This window comes from Chenopodium quinoa, unplaced genomic scaffold (genome assembly GCF_001683475.1).
Source record: "Chenopodium quinoa cultivar QQ74 unplaced genomic scaffold, ASM168347v1, whole genome shotgun sequence".
NCBI classification, from domain to species: domain Eukaryota; kingdom Viridiplantae; phylum Streptophyta; class Magnoliopsida; order Caryophyllales; family Amaranthaceae; genus Chenopodium; species Chenopodium quinoa.
In genome coordinates, this window is record NW_018744239.1 from 9,374,022 (window position 1) to 9,395,765 (window position 21,744).

At 37.6% G+C, this 21,744-nt stretch overlaps 2 protein-coding genes and 1 long non-coding RNA gene across 3 annotated transcripts; 1 reads left to right on the plus strand and 2 right to left on the minus strand.

The window, feature by feature from the left end:
* The first annotated feature begins 7,255 nt into the window (after window positions 1-7,255).
* Window positions 7,256-8,539, plus strand: LOC110694567 (protein FAR1-RELATED SEQUENCE 5-like). The gene is made up of 2 exons (XM_021871739.1): window positions 7,256-7,969; window positions 8,190-8,539. The coding sequence occupies exons 1-2, from the start codon at window positions 7,298-7,300 to the stop codon at window positions 8,268-8,270; spliced, it is 753 nt and encodes a 250-aa protein (XP_021727431.1). The 5' UTR covers window positions 7,256-7,297; the 3' UTR covers window positions 8,271-8,539.
* A 3,889-nt stretch (window positions 8,540-12,428) lies between these two features.
* Window positions 12,429-16,742, minus strand: LOC110694372. Its single transcript, XM_021871543.1, has 3 exons — window positions 16,266-16,742; window positions 15,957-16,013; window positions 12,429-12,728 (listed from the first exon to the last, which is right to left on the minus strand). The coding sequence occupies exons 1-3, from the start codon at window positions 16,443-16,445 to the stop codon at window positions 12,429-12,431; spliced, it is 537 nt and encodes a 178-aa protein (XP_021727235.1). The 5' UTR covers window positions 16,446-16,742.
* A 368-nt stretch (window positions 16,743-17,110) lies between these two features.
* LOC110694470 lies at window positions 17,111-20,209 on the minus strand. Its single transcript, XR_002505874.1, has 4 exons — window positions 18,089-20,209; window positions 17,949-17,994; window positions 17,753-17,860; window positions 17,111-17,274 (listed from the first exon to the last, which is right to left on the minus strand). It is a non-coding gene; the product is annotated as an uncharacterized LOC110694470 (long non-coding RNA).
* Between the last annotated feature and the right edge of the window lie 1,535 nt (window positions 20,210-21,744).

Sequence of the window (21,744 nt, forward strand, 5' to 3'; positions counted from 1 at the left end):
ATTAATTTGCCAAACCTTTGGCACTTGTCACATTTTTTCACCATCTCCATTGCATCTGCTTCCAAAGTAGGCCAAAAGTAGCCCTGCCGCCTTGCCCTTTGAGCAAGCATCCTACCACCTATATGAGAAGCACAGTAACCAGAGTGAAGATCATCTAGTATCTCTCGTCCCTTTTCAGGAGTAACACACTTTAAGAAGGGTTGAAGGTACCCCCTCTTGTGAAGTTCTCCCTTAATCATTTCAAAACAGGTGGCTCGTTTTTTCAGTGCTGCCGCCTGTTGAGGATCATCCGGCAGTGTACCGTTTGTCAGATATGCCCTGATTGAATCCATCACGGTTGAGCTTCTGTCTAGGATTCCAATAGGGTTTTCCTCGATGCTTCTCTTCTCCATTACTTCCCAAAAAACAGTTCGAGGAGTATCGGAGGAGGCGGATGATGCTACTTTTGACAGTGTCCGCCTGGTTGTTTTCTGATCTCGGCACTTGGATCAGATGGAAATCCTCAAGGGAGTCGACTGCTTGTCGGACCGCCTGTAAATACTTGATCATGGCCGGATGGGTTGCTTCGTATTCGCCATTGTACTGACTCACTATCAATTGTGAATCAGAACAGGCGTCTATTTTTCTTGCCCATGCCGCCTTGCACATGCGGATCCCGGCTAGTAAAGCTTCATATTCTGCCTCATTGTTTGAAGCCTGAAAACTGAAGCGCAGAGCATACTCGAACCTGTCGCCCTCTGGAGATTGACATACGATGCCTGCTCCACAACCATTTGAAGTAGAGCTTCCGTCCACATATACCTTCCAGACTTGGTCTGGAACTTGAGAGTCAGGGGGACGAGTCATCTCAACAATAAAGTCAGCAAAGGCTTGCCCCTTCACTGCTTTTCTAGGCTCGAAAGTAACTTTGAGGCTCTGTATTTCTATGGCCCATTTGATCATTCGTCCTGACGACTCCATGATGGTAAGGGGCCGCTTGATTGGTTGGTCTGTATACACGACGACTGCATGTGCCAAAAAGTAGGGCTTTAATTTTTTAACAGCCATGAAGAGTGCAAGACCAAATTTCTCCACTAAGGGATACCTCAACTCGGCATTTTTCAGTACGTGACTGACAAAGTAGACCGGGAGCTGACAGCCGTCCCTTTCAGCAAGGAGCACAGCGCTTAACGCATGATCAGAGACGGCCAGGTACATGTAGAGATCCTCTTTGGGCAAAGGGCTGACCAGCCTCTGCAAGGAATGCAAGTGAACTTTTAATTTCTAGAAGGCGGCCTCAGCATCCGGCCCCCATTCAAACCTTGCCTTTTTCTTAATTGCCTGGAAAAAGTATAGGCATTTGTCGCCTGATCGGCTTAGGAATCTCCCCAAGGCCGCCAGACAACCTGTTAACTTCTGAACCTCTCGGATGGTACGAGGCGACTGCATGTCAATGCCAAATTTCTCCACTAAGGGATACCTCAACTCGGCATTTTTCAGTACGTGACTGACAAAGTAGACCGGGAGCTGACAGCCGTCCCTTTCAGCAAGGAGCACAGCGCTTAACGCATGATCAGAGACGGCCAGGTACATGTAGAGATCCTCTTTGGGCAAAGGGCTGACCAGCCTCTGCAAGGAATGCAAGTGAACTTTTAATTTCTGGAAGGCGGCCTCAGCATCCGACCCCCATTCAAACCTTGCCTTTTTCTTAATTGCCTGGAAAAAGTATAGGCATTTGTCGCCTGATCGGCTTAGGAATCTCCCCAAGGCCGCCAGACAACCTGTTAACTTCTGAACCTCTCGGATGGTACGAGGCGACTGCATGTCAATGACCGCCTGCACCTTCTCAGGGTTCGCCTCTATTCCTCTCTGATTGATAAGGAATCCGAGAAATTTCCCAGACTCAACTCCAAATACACATTTCTTGGGATTGAGCATGACATGGTGCCGCCTGAGTGTGGCGAAAGTTTCTCAGAGGTCCGTCAGATTATCTTTCTGAAGTTTAGTCTTAACAATCATATCATCAATATATGCCTCGACGTTTCTCCCAATCTGATCAAAGAACACAGTGTTTATCATTCGTTGGAAGGTAGCCGGGGCATTCTTAAGACCAAACGGCATGACCGTGTAACAGTATAACCCCTGATCAGTGACGAAGGCCGTCTTCTCCTGATCTTTCTTCCATAAGGGAATTTGATGGAAACCAGAATAGGCGTCCATGAAACTCATCAAGGCATGGCCGGCTGTTGAGTCGACCAGGTTGTCAAATTTAGGCAGAGGGTAACTGTCTTTGGGGCACGCCTTGTTTAAGTCTGTGTAGTCTACACACATTCGCCAGGTGCCATTCGGCTTTTTAACAAGTACCACATTTGCAACCCAGTCTGGGAAGTAACATTGCCGAATGAACCCTGCATCAAGTAATTTTTTAACTTCGGCGGCTGCCGCCTGACTTCTTTCTTCGCCATGGTTCCGCTTCTTTTGCCGTACCGACTTCTTTTTCGGATCCACAGCGAGTTTATGTACTGCCAGATCAGGACTAATGCCTGGCATTTCATGGACTTCAAATGCAAAGATGTCCTTGTATTCTTTCAATAGGTTGTGAAAGTCGTCACCAAGGTTTCTCAGAGCAGTCGTCCCAACTTTGACTGTTCGGTCAGGACGTGAGTCGTCTAAGATCAGGTCCGCATGCTCACCAGCCGGCTGAGGGCGGAACTCATCCGGCCGCTCCTCTGCCAATGATTGCTATTTTCTTGCTTTTCTTGCGGACTCTGTCTGGGACGCCTTTCTCTTTTTGGCGCCTGCTTCTTGAACAGGCGCACTCTCCTTGACATTGTCAAGGTCTGTTTTTTCACCACTTGATCCAGTGGCCATAACAGTGGGCTTGACATCCGAGAGATAGCACTCTCGGGCCATCCTCTGATCTCCCCTTAGGGAGCCGACTGTTCCATTATCCCTCTCAAACTTGAGCAGCATAAGAGACGGGATTATAACAGCCTTGGAATTATTCAGGGTTGGTCGACCCAGAATCATGTTGTAGGCCGAGAGTTCCTCTACTACTAGGAACCGGACTACCATGTGTCGTCCTTCCCCTTTTTCGCCCAGGCGAATGGGTAAATCTACTCGTCCTAGTGGGTGGACGACTCCTCCTCCAAACCCTATTAAAGGGTGGGAGGCCGGATGTATGCAATCCGTCTGATATTTCAGTTTTGACAGACATTTGCTGCTGATGAGATCTGAGGAGCTCCCGGTATCTATGAGGATTCGGCCAACTCTCTGGTTGGCCACTTTACATTCAATAACGAGAGGGTTGTCATGCGGCCCCCTTACCCCTCCTAGATCCTCTTCAGTGATGACAATCTCAGGAAATGTATATTTGGACGGCCGTTCTTGGTGAACGGAATTTACATCTAACCGCCTTATATTATCTTTGTTGCCCCTAATAGTGGGGCCGCCTCCTGAGAAGCCGCCTGCAATGGTGTAGACGACTGCATCATCTGTATCGGAGCTGTCGGCCTGTTGATTCTTTTTGGCCGACTGCTTTTTTGAGGAACTGTTCCCCGTAGATTTCTTGACATAAGTGTCAAGATCACCTTGCTCAGCCAGGCGGTCTAGGTACCGCATGAGACTGATGCAATCATTGGTGTGATGACCAACGTCATCATGATAAGCACAGATTTTATCTTGGTTCCGGTTGTTTGCAGAACCCTTCATGGGGACCGGCTTCTCAATTGAGATCCGTCCCTTTATTTCTTTTAGGATAAACTGGTTATCCTTGTTAAACACATACTTTGGGGAGTATGGTTTGAATTCTTTTTTCTTTTTCTGGGCCGGCTCTTTAGAGGAATCAGCCGCCCAGACCTCTTTTCTTTTCTCATCTTTGTTAGACGACTGTTTCTGTCGTCCTTCTCTTTTGTCGAACCTTTTCCCGTCCGACTGTTTTATCGTACACAGATCAGTCGCCTGTATATAGGCTTCTGCTTCAATCAAGGCCTCTTGAAGAGTCGCCACCCTTTTTCGAACTAAATCAAATTTGAAGGTAGACCCGTCTTTGAGACCTCTAAAAAAGTCAGTATAAGCTACCTCATCCGGTAACCCTTGAATCTGTATTCTCATCAGGTTGAACCGCCTGATGTAAGAACGAAGCCCCTCCTTCTCGCCCTGCTGAATTGTTCCCAAATCAAGGGTCGTTTTCTTCGCAGGGATGTTCATGGCGAAGTTGGAGGCAAATAAGTAAGCAAGCGTCCTGAAGCTGTTTACACAACCAGTCGGCAGGTTGCCGAACCATTGCTGTGCGATTCCCTTGAGAGTCGCTGGGAAACACTTGCACCAAGTGGGATCATCCAACCCTTGAAGGTACATCAGGTTGGTGAATGCCATCAGATGGTCTTCTGGGTTAGTAGTGCCGTCATAGGCGCCTACTAGTACATTTTTTACTTTGGCCGGCTGAGCGGCTTCAGTAATTTCCTTGGAGAAGGCCGACGGCTGTTCACCAAGTCTAAGCAACCGTAGCTGCCAGTCCATAGGTTGGACGTTTTTGCTGCAGGTCCACCAAATGGAGGTGGCTGCATAAAATACTGTTGTTGCGGAACAAATGGTAAGTTTGGTACCGCCTGGGCACTATGAAAGCCGGACTGACGGGAGGTGCCGCCTGACTGACTCTCATGGTACGACTGAGTATGCCTCATCGAGGCATTTCGCAAACTGTCTTGAAAATTTGAAGTAGAAGCCGACTCTGACAATCGGTCACTCTTCTTCTGCTCTAGCAGTAGCCGAGCATCTGTGAACGTTTGCTTTGACCCGTCCGCCTGAATATGACGAACCGGTTTCCTATTTCCTGTAGGATAACGGAATTTTGTGAAATCAAGGGCAGGTGGCTCCCGCTTCCTAGATTTAGGATGAGGAGTCGCCTCTCGCCCTTGAACTGGCTTCCTCTTCTGTGAAGTGGAAGGTTTCTTGGCCGACTGCTCCTTGACTGAAGCAGGCGGCTTCTTGTTGATCAACTCTTGGATCTCTCCCTTGAAGTCCCTCATGAAGGTCATGAGTTCGTTCCTTGTGATGGGAGCAGACCCATCAGTCGGCTGTTGCCGAGCAGGAGGTGCGCCTGCTGGCTCACTTCCTGTTTGAAGATGCTCCCGTTCCCTCCTTTCGGTATGACGGGTACGTCGGGCCCTTAGGGTCCCGTCTGGAGCTGTATGAGTTTCAACTTCAAATTCACTTTCGGTGTCATGGTCCGACTGAACTTGAGGGTCGTTTAGGGGACGCCTCTCTTCAGGAGTCGGTACAGAGTTGGATGCCATCTCTGAAGTACTCTCCCCACAGACGACGCCAAATGTTTCGGGGTTTTCTGATGTCCTGCGGGAGAGTTACAATTCCGAGACTGGAACCGGACGCCTGTACCTGCAAAATAACGGAGACTCCTGAGAGCTCCGCCTCCAACGGTCAAGTTAGTACCTGATTAAGGAGTAATTAATACGGAAATTAAAGTAATAAGATCTCTCTAGGTGAGAGTGTTTAATGTAGGTAATCTGCTTTGTTAGCGAGATTAGCCGGTTATTAGTGTTCCGTAATGTTTCTGTTCTGTTCCGTTCTTCAGGTGAGATTAGTTGCTTGATCAATTGCTCTCTCAATTGCTTGATTGCTTGATCCCCTTTAATGAGGATTAATTAAGTATTTATAGTCTTGAGAAGCGTGCCACTCTCTAGGTTTAGGGTAAACCTAGGGCTGACCGGGCCTCTAGACAGGATTGGGCCTTGTTGGCCGGTTTTCCTATTTGGCATGGGTGGACACGTGGCGTGCCTCGATTGGTCCGTAGAGGACGTATCTGTGATTGACACGTGGCAGGCTCCTATTGGCCTACGTGAAGGACACGTGGCGGAACCTGGTTGGTCCACTTGTCAGACGGTGATTGGTGGATAAAAATCCCCTAATCACATTCCTTTCACAAATTGCTTCATCAATTGCTTCATCAAAGTAATCATAAGCAAGTTCACACCGACCTTGCTCGCCTTGCGCTATATTACTAATCGCGATTGTAATCGCTACTACAAATCAAATTCGCCAGGTTATTGAATTGCATGTTAATTAGATGATAATTTTAAATTTTTTGGTTTGTTCTGTTCTTATTAATTTGCATATTTAATTGCATCAATCACCAAGTTATTGAATTGCATGTTAATTGCATGATGATTTTTTATTTTTGAGGTTTGTTATGTTCTCATTGAATTGCTTGTTTAATTGCATCAATTATGGATTTGATTGAATTTACTTCTTTGAAATTTTTTGAATTAAATCAATAATTTAGGTTTGATTAATTTGATAGAAATTGGAAATTTGCAATCAAATTTAAAATGAGCAAATGAATTGAAAATGATCAAACCTAAATATTTGTAATAATATAAAAAACATATAATGAGCAAACATAATTAAATTGAGCAAATCCAAAAAAAATGAGCAAATATAAAAAGGAGCAAATGAGCAAAATAAGTTGGTAATGGTGGTGGTGGTGGTGGTAGGGTGTAGGGGACAGGGGCGACAGCGAGGGAGTGAGAGTGAGACAGGTTGTGGTGGTGATATTGGTGGTGGTAAGGTCCAGGGACAGGGGCGGAGGAAGCAGATAGAGTTTTGTGGTGGTGGTGATTGTACAGTGTAAGATAAAGGGTGAGAAATGGGATTCAGCTCATTAACATGAGTTGCAGAAGCAGTGAAAGTGAAAGAGGTAGATGTAGCTAATGAGCAAATATTTAGTTGCTCATTTATCAAATGAGAAAGTGGTTGTGCTTCTTAGATTGAGCACTTCTGTGTGCTGTGATAATCTGAAATTACTGTGTGTGTGTGTGTGTGTAAGTGAGTGTAAGAGTGCATGTGTTAGAGTGTGTGTGTGTGTCTAAGAATGTATGGTTTTTGTAGGCAAATATGCTATACTGAATGCTATATATGCTAGGTTTTGCAAATCATAGTGAAGGGTAGCATTATCAAGTTTTACTCCTTTTCAAGTCATCTAGTTTATACTATCAAAGCATTGAGTTCCTTGGTTTTTTTGCCTGCACACAAGCCCCACCCCCCTTCTTATTTTTCTGTTTCCTGTACACCAACCACACTCCCTTCTTACACTTCCTTATACATACCTATTCCCCCCTCCCCCTCATCTTTCTGTTTGCAATTCTGATTTTTGAATCTGATTTCAGATCTATTTTAGATTCTGAAATTATTTTGTGTGTGTGTGTGTGTGTGTGTGTGTGTGTATGTGTGTGTGAGTAAGTGTAAGAGTTATGCTGTAAGTAGTAATTAGTATGGTTAAAAACATGATTCAGCAACACATATGAGATTTTTAATGAGCTTCCTTAAACTATTTTATGGAATTGTTACTAACCTGTTATTTCTATTATATTTAATGTCAGAAATGATGAGCAACAACGAAGAACTTGACAGACATTCTAGTACCATCACAAATGTGGCAACTACTCCTACAATAGTAGTTTCTCCTAAAATAGCACCTTTGCTCACTCCTGGAGGAACAAAAGAATGGCTTCCAATATGCCCCAATGAGTTGAAACCAGCTATAGGGATGAAGTTTAATAATATTGAAGAGGGCCTTGAATTTTATAAAAGTTACGCATTTGCTGCTGGATTCAACACAAGAAAGTCTACAACTAAAAGACAAAGAAGAAGCAAAAAATTGAAATCACATTATATCTTATGCAATAAGGAAGGATACAAAGAGAAAAGAAAGGCTACCGTTGAAAAACATTTAAATAACAAGGAAGGAGAAAGTAATGAAGAAAAAGCTTCAATCAAAAGGAAGAGACTCGTTACTCATGTTGGGTGCAAGGCACATATTGTCATAAAGCATTGTGATGATAACAAATTCATAGTGTCACAATTTCATGAGGGACATACTCATGCACTTTATACGCCTAGTTGCAATCTCTTCCAAAAAGAAGGAAGGAAAATGAACATATTGCACAAGAAAATAATTGTGAATAATTCTAAGGTAACACTTTCAAAGTCTATTATGTTTCATGAATTCTCTATATGTTCTAATAAAAGTTGTTTGCTCATTTGACAAATGATCAAATAATTATTTGCTCATTTGACAAATGATCAAATAATTATTTGCTCATTTGAAAAATGAGCATTGAATTGTTTGTTCATTTCAAAAATGAGCATTAAATTGTTTGCTTATTTGACAAACTGTTTTGTTCTTTAAATAGGTGAATATTGGTCCCGTTACAACTTTCCGAATGATGAAGGAAATTGTTGGAGGATATGATAACATTGGTGCATCTAAGTAAGATTTCAAAAATTTTCACAGAGATTTAAAAGCATACATTCAAGGAAGCGATGCTCAAATGTTTGGGATAATTTTACCAATAAAAAGCTAATGTGGAGTGCTTTTTTCTTTGATTTTGAGATGGATGAAAATTATTGCCTTTGTAGAGCATTGTGGGCAGACCCCCTTTGTAAAAAGAGTTATGCTCTATTTGGTGATATGGTATCCTTTGATACTACATACCAAACCAATAGGTAATATATAATAATCACAATTCATTTCTATGTTATAACTATGGCTTAACTTAATGACTTTTTTTTTATATGAACTTAGTATAATTGTTTGCTTACTTCAATGTGAAAAGTAAATATCCCCATAAGTCTAATTTTCTTTGATAAGAGTATGTTTATGGACATTGAATTGCATGTTCATTTGACAAATGAGCATTGAATTATTTTGTCATTTGACAAATGAGCAAAGAATTGTTTGCTTATTTCACAAATGAGCATTGAGTTATTTTCTCATTTGTCAAATGAGCATTGAGTTATTTGCTCATTTGACAAATGAGCATTCAATTATTTGCTCATTTGACAAAAGAGCAAAGAATTGTTTGTTTATTTCACAAATGAGCATTGAGTTATTTGCTCATTTAAAATTTAATCTGTATGTATAAACAGGTACAACATGGTGTTTATTCCATTTACAGGGGTTGACCATCATAAGAGTTGCATTACTTTTGCTTCTGGTTTCATAGCAAAGCAAGATATTGTGTCATTTGAGTGGTTGTTCATATCATTTCTCAAGGCAATGGGTGGGAATGAACCTAATTGTATAATCACGGATCAGGATCCAACAATTAAAATTACTGTTAAAAGTGTGTTTAAGAAGACTGAACATCGGTTCTGTATGTGGCACATAATGAAAAAGTGACCAGATAAGGTGGAGAAATCAATCATGCAAGAAGAAATTGGTTTCCTAAAAAAAATATGTGCTTGCGTTTGGCATCTTGAAATTGAACCCGCTGAGTTTGAAGAAAGGTGGAACAAGGTGATGGTTGAATACCACTTGGAAGAACATGAGTGGTTAGTTTATATGTACAAGATAAGGGACAAGTGGATTTTGGCGTATTTTAGAGATGTGTTCCTTGGAGGAATAATGCATACAACATTAAGATCCGAAAGTGAAAACAACTTTTTCTGCTCCTTTATCAATCCTCATGTGTCACTTGTTGAGTTTTACTTAAGATATGTAGCTGCAATTGATGCTTAAAGACACACTCAAGGTCGGAATGATAATGATTCAAAGCACAAATATCATGAGTGCAAAACACCACTAGGGATAGAAAAGCATGCCTCACATTTATATACTAACTCTGTCTTTTATGAATTTCAATATGAGGTTGAAATTTCTTGTTTTTCTTGTGGTTTTGATGAATTGAATAAAGAAAATGGATTGGAAGTTGCAAAAGTAAGTGAAGGAAATCGGATTAGAACATTTGATGTTGTGTTTAATCCAACTAACGATGACACCACATGTTCTTGCAAGCTATTTTATAGACAAGGAATTCCATGTAGACATATGATTTGGGTTTGAAAAGCAAAAGGGTTTGAAACCATTCCTAAGCAGTATATGCTACACAGATGGACTACTATGGCACTAAAGAAACCAATTTTTGACTTGGGTGGAAACCTGTTGGAGCAATGTGCTAATTTAATTAACAAGAAAAAATTGTTAAATGATTTATGGTCAGAGATACACACTTGTGTAAGTTTGGCAGAAGGCAAAGATGAAGATATTTAAGACCTTTTGATAAATCTTCAAGGAATAAGAAAGGATTTAGAGGCTAAGAGGATTGCAAGAAATAATGAAACAACAGCTGGAAGTGCAAACAACAAAGGACAAGACATTGAGCTATTGATTGGAGCTAGTGTGCCAACTAAAATAATTGTCAAACCTCTAAAAATTTCAAAGAATAAGGGGACTGGAGTTCATGTATCAAATGAAGAGACTTCAAAAAAGAAAGGAGTTGAGATTGATGTGCCAAATGTTGAAACAAGAGGTAGAAGTGCAAAAAGGCTGTAGGGAGAAAAAGAAAAGTTTGTAGAACAAAACCAGAAAAAGAAGAGATTATGTAGAGGTTGTGGTGAATTGAGTCATCATGATATAGAACTTGTCTAGAAAAAGTGTAATGATAACTTTATATAAATATAAGATTTAATATTTTTATATAAATTCCTAACTGTAGGCCGTACTTGTTATTTCTTTATTTGTTTTCTGTTCTTGTCATTGTGTGCATCTATTTGTCACTCTGTCAGTACGCTTTGATCTATTAGACTGAAAGACTTTGTAGGAGAAAGAAGTTTGGGAAGAATAAGATCAAAAATACCACCAATGGCCAAAAGATGTTGAGGGATTTGTTATAATAATCATGCTTCGAAATGCAATTGAGCTTAAATTTGAAGTTTAATATTTTTAGCACATCCCCTCATATAGAAATTTTGTGTTTTTAATGTTGTTGAAATGAGCAAATAGTTAATTGCTCATTTGTCAAATGAGCAAACATTTCTTTAATCATACATTAAATCAACAACCATTTCTTTGCTCATTTGTGAAATGATATACACTTTATAAATAATTAGTTACTCATTTGGAAAATAAGGAAACACTTCTTTGATCATTTAGGAAATGAGCAATCACTTTTTTGCTCATTTAGCAAATGAGCAAATAGTTAGTTGCTCATTTGTCAAATGAGCAAATAGTTAGTTGCTCATTTGTCAAATGAGGAAATAGTTAGTTGCTCATTTGTCAAATGAATAAATAGTTAGTTGCTCATTTGTCAAATGAGCAAATAGGTAGTTGCTCATTTATCAAATGAGAAAATAATTAGTTACTCATTTGTAAGATAAGAAAACATTTATTTGATCATTTGGCAAATGAACAATTAATTTTTTGCTCATTTAGAAAATGAGCAAATAGTTAGTTGCTCATTTGTCAAATGAGCAAATACTTAGTTGCTAATTTAACAAATGAGCAACAACTTAGTTAATAAGATCAACTTTTAGAAAATGTTTTCCATTACATTGACATACCAAAGTTATAACAACAAAATAAACAAAAACACATTTGTTAAATTTGATCATTTGTCCCATTGATAACATCATAAAAAATAATACTTCTATTGTTCTATACAAATCCTTAGAACATTCTACCAATTGATCAACTTCAGTCTTCAATTTTCTCCGTTGAATGCTCTTGGATTGCTGCCCCTAGCTTTCTTCAGTTGTAAGGCTAGGTTCCTCAACCTTTTTTTTCTTTTGAACAATTTCTTTAACATATTTAACAGTATTTACTTCACTTACAATAATTGCGAAGCAATACTTCAAACGAAGTTTTTCAATGATTATGACCTGCAAAGAGAAAAAATGATGCAATAGTTCAGGGTAAGTATAGGAAAGCAATAGTTTAGAAGTTGCAGAAGGTCATCTTAGAAAGCAAAATTTTGATTCAACTAGTAGCAAAATATAATTAAAATGAAAATAGAATTAAAATGAGCAAAATAGAATTCAAATGAACTTATAAGAGGCGAGACAAGAAGTAAGTTCTTACACGGAATCGAAGTTTGTCACTGATACAGCCCAGACAAACAGTGCATCTTCACTAGGTATGATGGCAGTTGCTAGTGAATATTGCTCATGTCAGTTGCTAGGTATGTTCTCTATTATCATCACATATTTCAGAAATACGTAGAAAAAAAAGATGGAATCTATTTCTGAAATATGGAATCTATCCCTCAGTATCTATATACTCCTAATTCTGTTTTGTGATGGCTTCAGTGTCACTTCCTGCAGAATCATGTCATGTGACTTTTTTTAAACAAGTGATTAGACTAAGCATTAATAAATTATTTTATCACCAACTAGACTAGTATTTGAAGAGCAAACAAGAAAACAAGAATAGATGTAGAACAAGGGACGAACATTGTGCTGTAACGCATAACGGAATCATCTGTTTAAACCGTCAATTTGCTTCTCTAATTTTGATTCGACTAATGTTGTAACTTATCTAACATGAACTTATAAGATCTTAACTTAAGTATTTGCTCATTTGAATCATTGAATCACAAGACAAAAAAGGTATCAATGTATATGCTCATTTGACAAATGAGCAAATAATTATTTGCTCATTTGACAAATAAGCAAATAATTAAGTATTTTAGTAAGGAACACGGCCTGTAAGTTGCAACAACAAGCATGAAATGTGAAAGACTTACATTATTTTTCTTTAAACCTGAATTCCACTTTTGCAAACCCATATATGTTTCCATATGCCTCATCATTGCAACTCCACAATGCAAATGATCATCATCTGAAGACTTCCAGAGTAAATCAATCACTTCAGAATCCATAGACTTGATCTCTTTCGACAAAACAACACTTTGTATAGTTCCTTGACCATCCATGAAATATGAAAATGCGCTTTTCTGAAAATGAACAAAAAAATTAAAATAAGAATAAAAACAGGCTGAACAAATATAGTCAGAACAAATATATGCAGAACAAGACCAAGATAAACAACTAAACTCTAACCATTTTTCTAAAATAATCTAACAAAATCTTGAGCCATACCAGGTTTTTAAGAAATTTCTTGTTTTCTGTAGAGCCTTCACTATAATCAATAACCTCCATTGTATCACGCATTGTGGTGATGTTAAAACATACCAAAAAATAATGATCTTTTTCAAATACTGGGAAAAAGAAAAGCTCAATATCTTTCTTTGGGATGACTGATTTGCTGAATTCCAACTCCCCAATAACATAAAACATTTTATTCCTTTGTAGAGCACAATCAGTTTCATATTGAAAAAGGCATTCCTAAAAAACTACATAAAGAAAATACATAAATAAGATGAATACAAATGAAAAGAGTAAATATGAAATGAGCAAAGTGAATATGAAATGAGAATAGTCATATAAAATTAGTAAATTGAAATTTTTTTAACAAATAAGCACGGAAGGTTTTGCTCATTTGACAAATGAGCAAAAAATTAACTGCTCTTTTGACAAATGAGCAAAAAATAAATATTTATTTTCAATGAATGAGCAAGAATAGTTTGACAAATGAGCAAAGAACTAATATTAGTTTTTGGAAATACAAACTACATCTACATTAAAATATAAAAAATCATATGAATTGATCAAAGTAAATATGAACAAAATAAAACAAAATAAAATGAAAGAGTTGAACTTACACTTGTAGTAAGACTGAAAAAGATATGTCCAGTAGAATTGGTATTTCTATATTGCTCATTATAATTCAGAACAGTAGACCATGCATTAATGATTTTGCCATGAATTTTGTTCTGATTTTTTAGCATTTCAAGTTGAAATATCATTACTTCAGTACTAGTATCACCCTCACATAAAAACGTTGGATCACTACATATAAGATTTAGGAAAGTTAATATAATTTCAATCGAAGGTATTTAAAATGAGAATACAGAGCTGGACTCGTTTTAAGAAAGAAACATAAGGTGAATTTCCAATTTCCAAAGGATTACTTCAAAATGCAAGAGGCTACTGAAATTTCCATCACCCTTTAGTCTGAAATGTATCTCTTAAAATAGGTCTAACTCAGTATTTCTAAATAAGAAAATATTGCTCATTTTGAAAATGAGCAAAATTTAGATAAGTCAAGATAAACAATTATATGAATTCAATAAATACTTTCAAACGATTTTTCTTCTCATGAAAAACTGAATCCATAATAACTTTCTGAACCGTTGTTAATGGTGTGTAAATGTTGATAATCCGAGACTTAAAAGGAGATCTAATCTGCAACAATGGTTACACTCTACGCTTCTTCTTTGGAATAGAACTCTCCTTTTCAGTATCTTCTTTTCTCTTATGCACAATTGGATCTTCTTGAGCATTCAGAGCATCAACATTTAGAGCATCAGCAACAGTAGCAACAACTAATATAGAAGCTATTGCAGAAGCTCCAACTTGTGCACTAACTGGAGCAACTACAGGTTCATCAGTAGGTGCAAACCTAGGGGACTTCTCCTGAGAATTAGTTTCTTGAGAAGAGATTCCTAAACTGAATGTAGGAGTTCCAAATCCTTTGGCAACTAAATTTCTTAAACTATATCTAAACATATGTTCAGCAGCCCTAGGTTCTAAGACAACGGATGGAGATCCAACATCTGCGATACCAGTTGCTATGTGAACACATTCAGCAGCAATCTTAGTAACATCAATGGGTTCTAATTCATTTAGATGATCAACCCTTGCATTGATTGTAGATTCAGCATGCTTGTCGTTGCCTGAAATCTTTGAAAACCTATCCTAGGCTTCAATTACTGCCGGATCTTGCCAATACTGTTCATCTTGGAATGAAAGAGGATTATCTTCAGTCAAAGTTTTGGAGCTCATCTTATGCTCATCACAAATGCTCAAGGCATCTTCCTTCAACTTTTGTATCTTCTTATTGTTTGGAAAATACTTGATGGCAACTTCATGTTTTTGATTGAAATCCATGTATGCCAAGACTAGGTTTGTAGATGTTGTTGCAAGCTCCATAAAGCATTTCTGTATTAAAAAAAAAAAAAAAAAATACATAATAAGATGAATATAAATGAAAAGAGTAAATATGAAATGAGCAAAGTGAATATGAAATGAGCAAAGTGGATATGAAATGAGAAAAGTAATATAAAAATGAGCAAATTGAACTTTGTATGAGCACCGAAGTTTTGGCTCATTTGATAAATGAGCAAAAATTTAGTTGCTCATTTGACAAATGAGCAATAAATTAATTGCTCATTTGACAAATGAGTAATAAATTAATTGCTCATTTGACAAATGAGTAATAAATTAATTGCTCATTTAGGATATCCATTGAAGCTATTGTAAGATCCATAAGGCGTTTCTAGAAAAAACATAAAATGAGCAAATTGAATATCAAATGATCAAAATCATAATGACCAAAATTGATTCAGATTCTGATTTAAAATCATAAGGCGTTACTCTGCACTTTGTACCAGTGAACAAAAGATATAAGGCTAAGGTTGTTGCTATTGGGTATCAAAAAGTGGAAGGGTAGGATTTTAGTCATACTTTCACTGCTGTTACAAAGCTAGCTACTATTGGTTTGGTTTGTTATAAGTAAAGTCATATGAAAATTAGCAAATTGAACTTTATATAGGCACTGAAGTTTTTACTCATTTGAAAAATTCTTGGTAACTAGACAAATAAAATTGAGAGACAGAAATATAGCAATATCATATTATCATGAGCGGGAACACAGCATGGCAGGCAGCTTTACATGGATTATAGGGATGATTACAAGTAACTGAATATATGATATCACTAGTGACAGGGCATGAAATGATCAAACAGATCAAGGGGGGAGAGCTGATTTGTAATAAATCAGGAACAAATCAAGCAGGAACAAAACATGGCAGGAACAACACCACATATAAACTAATCACAGTCTACTTAATGATAGTGTACATTGAAGATATTTGAAATGGTAGTCAGACATAACAAACTATTGCCAAATTTATCATGTTGATCTTGAAACTCACAGTAGAATAGTCAAACAAATTTCACAAGCGACAAAAACATTTCTTTATGTAGTCAGAGAGGTCCATTGAAGCTTCTTGCAAGATCCATAAGAATTAATATTGGATTCCAGAAAACTCATATAATACCTTCTTTGGATCTTGTTCAGTTTCTTCGTTTTTTGTACCAATTTGATCAGATTGTTCCTAAAATCTAGCCAAAAAAAAAAAAGTAAGAACAAGTTGAAATCAAATATCCTAATTATTTGCTCATTTGACAAATAAGCAAAGTGGATATGAAATAAGCAAATATTTTTTTACTGATTTAGGAGGTCCATTGATGTGCTATAAAGAGCACCACATTGCATCATTTTCCTAAAGGCAAGATTTGTTCCCATTCAATTCTACAAGCAATGCCGAAGGCATAGAAAAGCTAAGTATTGGTTACAAGTGAAATACCATTTTTGGTTGTTTGCTGCCACAAGGACCAACAAGCTTCAAATTTTTATCAAAAAAGTCCAAGCCTCCCCTTAAAAATTTCCAATTTCTCACGACTAGACAACATATTGGTTGTCCAACCTTTGAGAACTGGAGTTTTTCGTTTGACTCTAACTTCCTCAATGACAAACTGATCAACATATAAAAGCTACAAACAAGTAAGATAGAAAAAATTAGTACATTAAAATTAAAGAAATAACAATTAATACATAAAAAATTAAATAAACTTAGAAAAGACCAGCCCCACCCCCTACTGCCACCTACCCACACATTTTAGTTCAGTAGCTGATCACAATTTTGATTTCAGAAACTGATTTCAAAATCTGATTTCTGAATCTAATTTTAGAATCTGATTTAAGATTCTATTACAGGATGTGAGTGTGTGTGTGTATGTGTACACTAGGCGAAAATTGCTAATCAGCATCGGTTCAAAACCCCCATTTCGCACTGGTTTTGAACCGGTTCTGATTTGAGGGATGCCAAATCCCAAGACTTTTCGCACCGGTTCAAAACCGGTGTGAAAAGTCCCCAAAAATATTAAAAAAAAAACTTTTAGCACCGGTTCTTGCTTTGAACCGGTGCGAAAAGTGGCCAAAAAAATTAAAAAAATACTTTTAGCACCGGTTCTGTTCCAAAACTGGTGCCAAAATGCCCAAAAAAAATATTTTTTTTTTTGCATTTTTTTCATTTAAATTGTACCAAATACTTATATATAATCATAATATACATAAAACACATATATTTTCTTCAATAACTTGTAATATTACACTTTAAAAAACAAAAAAAAAAAAAAAAAAAAAAAAAAAAAAAAACTACAGTGTGCTGCCCTATCAAAAAAATAAATAAATAGATAAATAAATAAAATGAAGTGAGACATAATATAATCCATGGCACTAGAGATAGCACTGTCGATATAAATACGTATGGAATCCTTCTCCTCCCTCTTATGGGTATACAATCTGATATAATTCTACAAACAAGAGAAAACCACAAGCATCAACAACTGAAAGAACAAATATACAGAATGCTCTATTACCCTCATTATGTGAAGCAACAAAGGAAGGTACTACTTAGTAGTTAATGCAAATCTACATGGTAAAATTATACCACATTGTTACTTTAGCAAATATACAGAATGCTTCAGTTGTTACTATATTTGTTCCATGCGGATTTGTATTACTACTAAGTAATAACTTCCCCTATTGCTTCACATAATGACATTTGAGGGATACAAATCCGCATGGTAAAATTAAACTACATTATTACAATAATGATAGAAAAATTAAATATCTTGATGACATGCCAGGAAAACACCACTATTCTATCAACAAATATTCAGAGACAGCATGTAAAGAAGATTACAACAAGTAGCTTGTGAGAGCACAGGGAGTAGTTATAATATTATTAACAATAAACATGTAAAGAAGATTGCAGCAACAATAACCTACCTCAGGTGCGAGATAACAAAGCCTTCTTCCCCCAGTATCAAAGAAAAATGAGAAATCAGATGGACCAATTCCAAGAAGTAACCAGCACATTCTCACACTTAATATCACCTCCAAAATGAAAAACCAAACACCAAATTATACACAATGCAAACCCATAAAAGACAAAACACAAAATTACCAGAGTGCAGTCACTTACCATGACAAATATCATGCTCGTGACTCTGCTTCAATGCACACAAAAGCTGAAAGCAAGAATTTGAGATGCCAAAGTAATCAATCAATCCAATTCTAAAAGGACATACAAAGTTGTAGAGTAGGAAAAAACTACATGAAAACCTGAAAGCAAGCCATTTCTTCTCAATTAGGCTAAGAAAAGGCCTTGTACCAAGCCGATCATGGAGATTATTGAAGAAATATTGCCTGAGCAGATAAGCTGCCTTGTCGGTTTCCAGCCAAAACTGCTCACACCCAGTTCAATACCATCAATATTAGAACTTCCCATATTGTCAAAAGATAAAGGAAAGAAACAAAAAAAAACTCAAAAAATACATTACACAGCCAGCCAAAAAGAAAGTTCAATCCCAACAATCGAGAGCACCCACAACTCCACAAGATCAACTCAAGTTCCTCAATAGTACCAACATAACCAGTAGAGAAGAATTCTCATACTGTTCCAAACAATGCCAGCAACCCAAAACACCGCTTCCTCAATCGCAAATCCCCACATAATCAAAATATAGAAACCCCTTCCCTACCACCAATACCCTCCCCAAAAAAACCAAAATCTTGCAGCAACCTAGTCGAAATTCCACTAACACCAGAAATACCCACATAGAAAAACTTCATATTTCCAGAATTTGACAAAAAACAGCTCAATTGCATAAGAATAATCATTGTTTTCCAAATCAATGGTCAGAATTTTAATACAATTAACAAGTTGAAGGATCAAAATTTTCAAATAATATCAGCTATATAGTTCAATTCCTCAAAATAAACACACAAATTAACAGAAATCACACTTTAATTCCACCAAAAACAAAAACTCAAGATCTAGCACTAGTAAAAAAAATGAATTAGGCAACGTACCTTTGGCACCGGTTCTTGAAAACCGGTGGCAAAGGAAATGGGCGGGATATGCTTAATAACATTTGGCACTGGTTCCTCTTAAACCGGTGCCAACTCAACTATTTGGCACCGGTTCAAAGTGGTGCCAATTACAAAACAAAAAAAAAAAAAAAAAAACAGAAAAGGGATTTGGCACCGGTTCTAAACAAAACCGATGCCAACTACTTAAAAAAAACGGCAGAAAAGGGGTTAATGATAGCTTTCTTCTTCTTTCTTTTTCCCCTGCTTTCCCTCTTCTTCGTACGTTCTGCTCTTCTCCTTATGCACTCCATTGAAGCAGCTGGCATTTTTGCATCCCTCTCCATCTCGTTTTCCCTCCCATTTTCGCATCTCTTGCTCATCCCTCTCCTTCTCGTTTTCCCTCCCATTTTTGCATCTCCTGCTTTCCCTCTTCGTTTTTGCATCTCCTTCTGCACTCCATTGAAGCAGGTCTCTCTCTCCATTGAAGTGGTTTACGCGCATTCTCACTCCATTGAAGCAGCACCTACATTGAACCAAGCCTGGCCTCCGTTGAACTCACGCCATTGAACGTGCTCTATATTCTCCATTGAGGCCGATTCTAAGCTTTCTCACTTCCATTGAACAAGCTTCGAGGTAAGGTATTTCTTGTGGTTGTGCGAATTCATTGATTTTCTTTCGCGATCTAGGGTTTTTCATTGATTTTCTGTTCAATTTAGTAATTTCAGGGTTATGATAATATAGGGTTTGTAGTGTAATTTGCATCTGTTCAAGACTGCTTTGTAGTGTAATTTGCATATGCTCTTTTTCTTTATGAATTGGTTCAAGAGCAGATTTGTTGAATTCTGCTAATGTTAGTTGCTTGTTTCTACAAAGGCTTTTGGGTGCCATGGCGTAGTTGCTGCCATGTGACATTCTGGTAGAATGTTAGGACATTTGCTCGAGACCGAGACTATAGTTGAGGTGTTTCTCATGCTAATTTTTTGTATTTATAAGTGTTGGAATACAAATTTTGTATAAATTCTTTCTTGTATGGTGAGTTTTATTAAGATCAATGCATAACCCCAGACTTTTGTTTTTTGTTTTTGTTTTTTGTTTTAAATTTTTATAGATTCATATGTGAATTGAAGCACAAGTTTATAAGCTTGAAGACTACACATTTAGCTTAAGTGAGAAGTTAGAAACAATACATCCATTGTACTTGCTATATTGGTATGAATTATACACTTTACTAATAAGCTATATTTCTTTCTCTTTATTGTTTTAATAAAAGTTTTTTCATGCTATTACGACTTGTGTATTATTTAATGACAAATAAATACAATAATATATGAAATGCTTGCATCATCATATGCCTAGATACCCGTTCAAGGCTTTCTCATTAGGCAAAAGTCTTGAATAGTCCCCGGTTATGACTGTACTTGAACATTTACTCTCACTTAGGTGGTGAATGTATGTCTTTTTTTCGATTTTAAGGAACATCTTGGCTTACCATTTCCTCACCATGTTCTCTGGGTACATATGTGGGTAAGTTATTACCTACATTGTGTACTTGGAGAACTGGGGGAAATGCTGCCGGTTTTTCCTTAAAATTGGAAAGTCGACATACATTCACTAGTGAGATTACACGTTCAAGGATGGGTTAGGTTGGAGTGATAAGGACCCTTTGGAAGCATATATGCATTTTTGTATCTATATGAATGTTATATGCATGGTGTGTGTTTGAATTTGATTTACATATATAATAGATGTAGCAATTAATATGTTGCCATGTTTAGAGACAATTTACTTAATGGAGAAGGATCGTGGCTAAATGTATGGTAGACGTGATACATTGGAATTCTTTGATGGGGTTCAAGAGTTTTGCGAGAGGGCTTCATCTTATCAGCGCAGAATGGGTGTCGATTGGCTCTATTGTCCTTGTGTTGATTGTAATAATGTGAAGGTAGTCAATATTGTTGATATCATTAGAGATCATGTAGTTTGTCGTGGGTTTAGGCTTAAATACCATGTGTGGATTTGGCACGGTGAAGAAGGAGAGTACAGTGGGGATATTGATGGGAATGATGTGCATGATGATAGAAGCAATGACATTTGTGTGGACGAGGAATACAGGAATGATGAACATATTATTGATAATGGTGATGAGGATGGATTTGAGAATGATCAGGTGGATGAGGTCGGGATGAAGGGGTGGATGAGATGATGCGTGGTGTTGAAGGTGACGTGTTTGAGTCATATCGGAGGCTTCTAAAAAGCCTTTGTATCCTGGGTGCAAAAAATACTTCAAACTATCATCCGTGCTAACACTTTTTAACATTAAGTCAAAGCATGGGTGGACGGACAGTAGTTTTACTTCTTTGTTGACCGCGTTAAGTGAGATGTTGCCCGACGGGAATGAAATTCCTAAATCTTACTATTACGCAAAGAAGCTCATGTGTCCATTTGGTTTGGAGTATAAGAAGATACACGCATGTCCTAATGATTATATTCTTTATCGAAATGAATATGAACAATTGGAGGAGTGTCCACGATGCAAGAAGTCGCGCTTCAAGCGCATGAGTTGCAATGTTGGTACAAAGGGACCTCTTACTAAGGTGTTGTGGTATCTTCCCATTATTCCAAGGTTTAAGCGTCTATTCTCAACACCAAAAGACGCTATAAACTTGAGGTCGCATGCAGAGGGAAAAAAGAAAAACAGAATGCTGAAGCATCCAGCCAACTCCCCGTAATGGAAGAACATTGATATGCAGTTTGGGGAATTTGGTGATGAAGTCAGAAATTTAAGGCTTGGTTTGTGCACGGACGGGATGAATCCATTTGGCACTCTTAGTACCCAACACAGCACATGGCCGGTACTTTTGGTGATCTACAATTTGCCTCCTTGGTTGGGAAGCGTATCGAAGGAT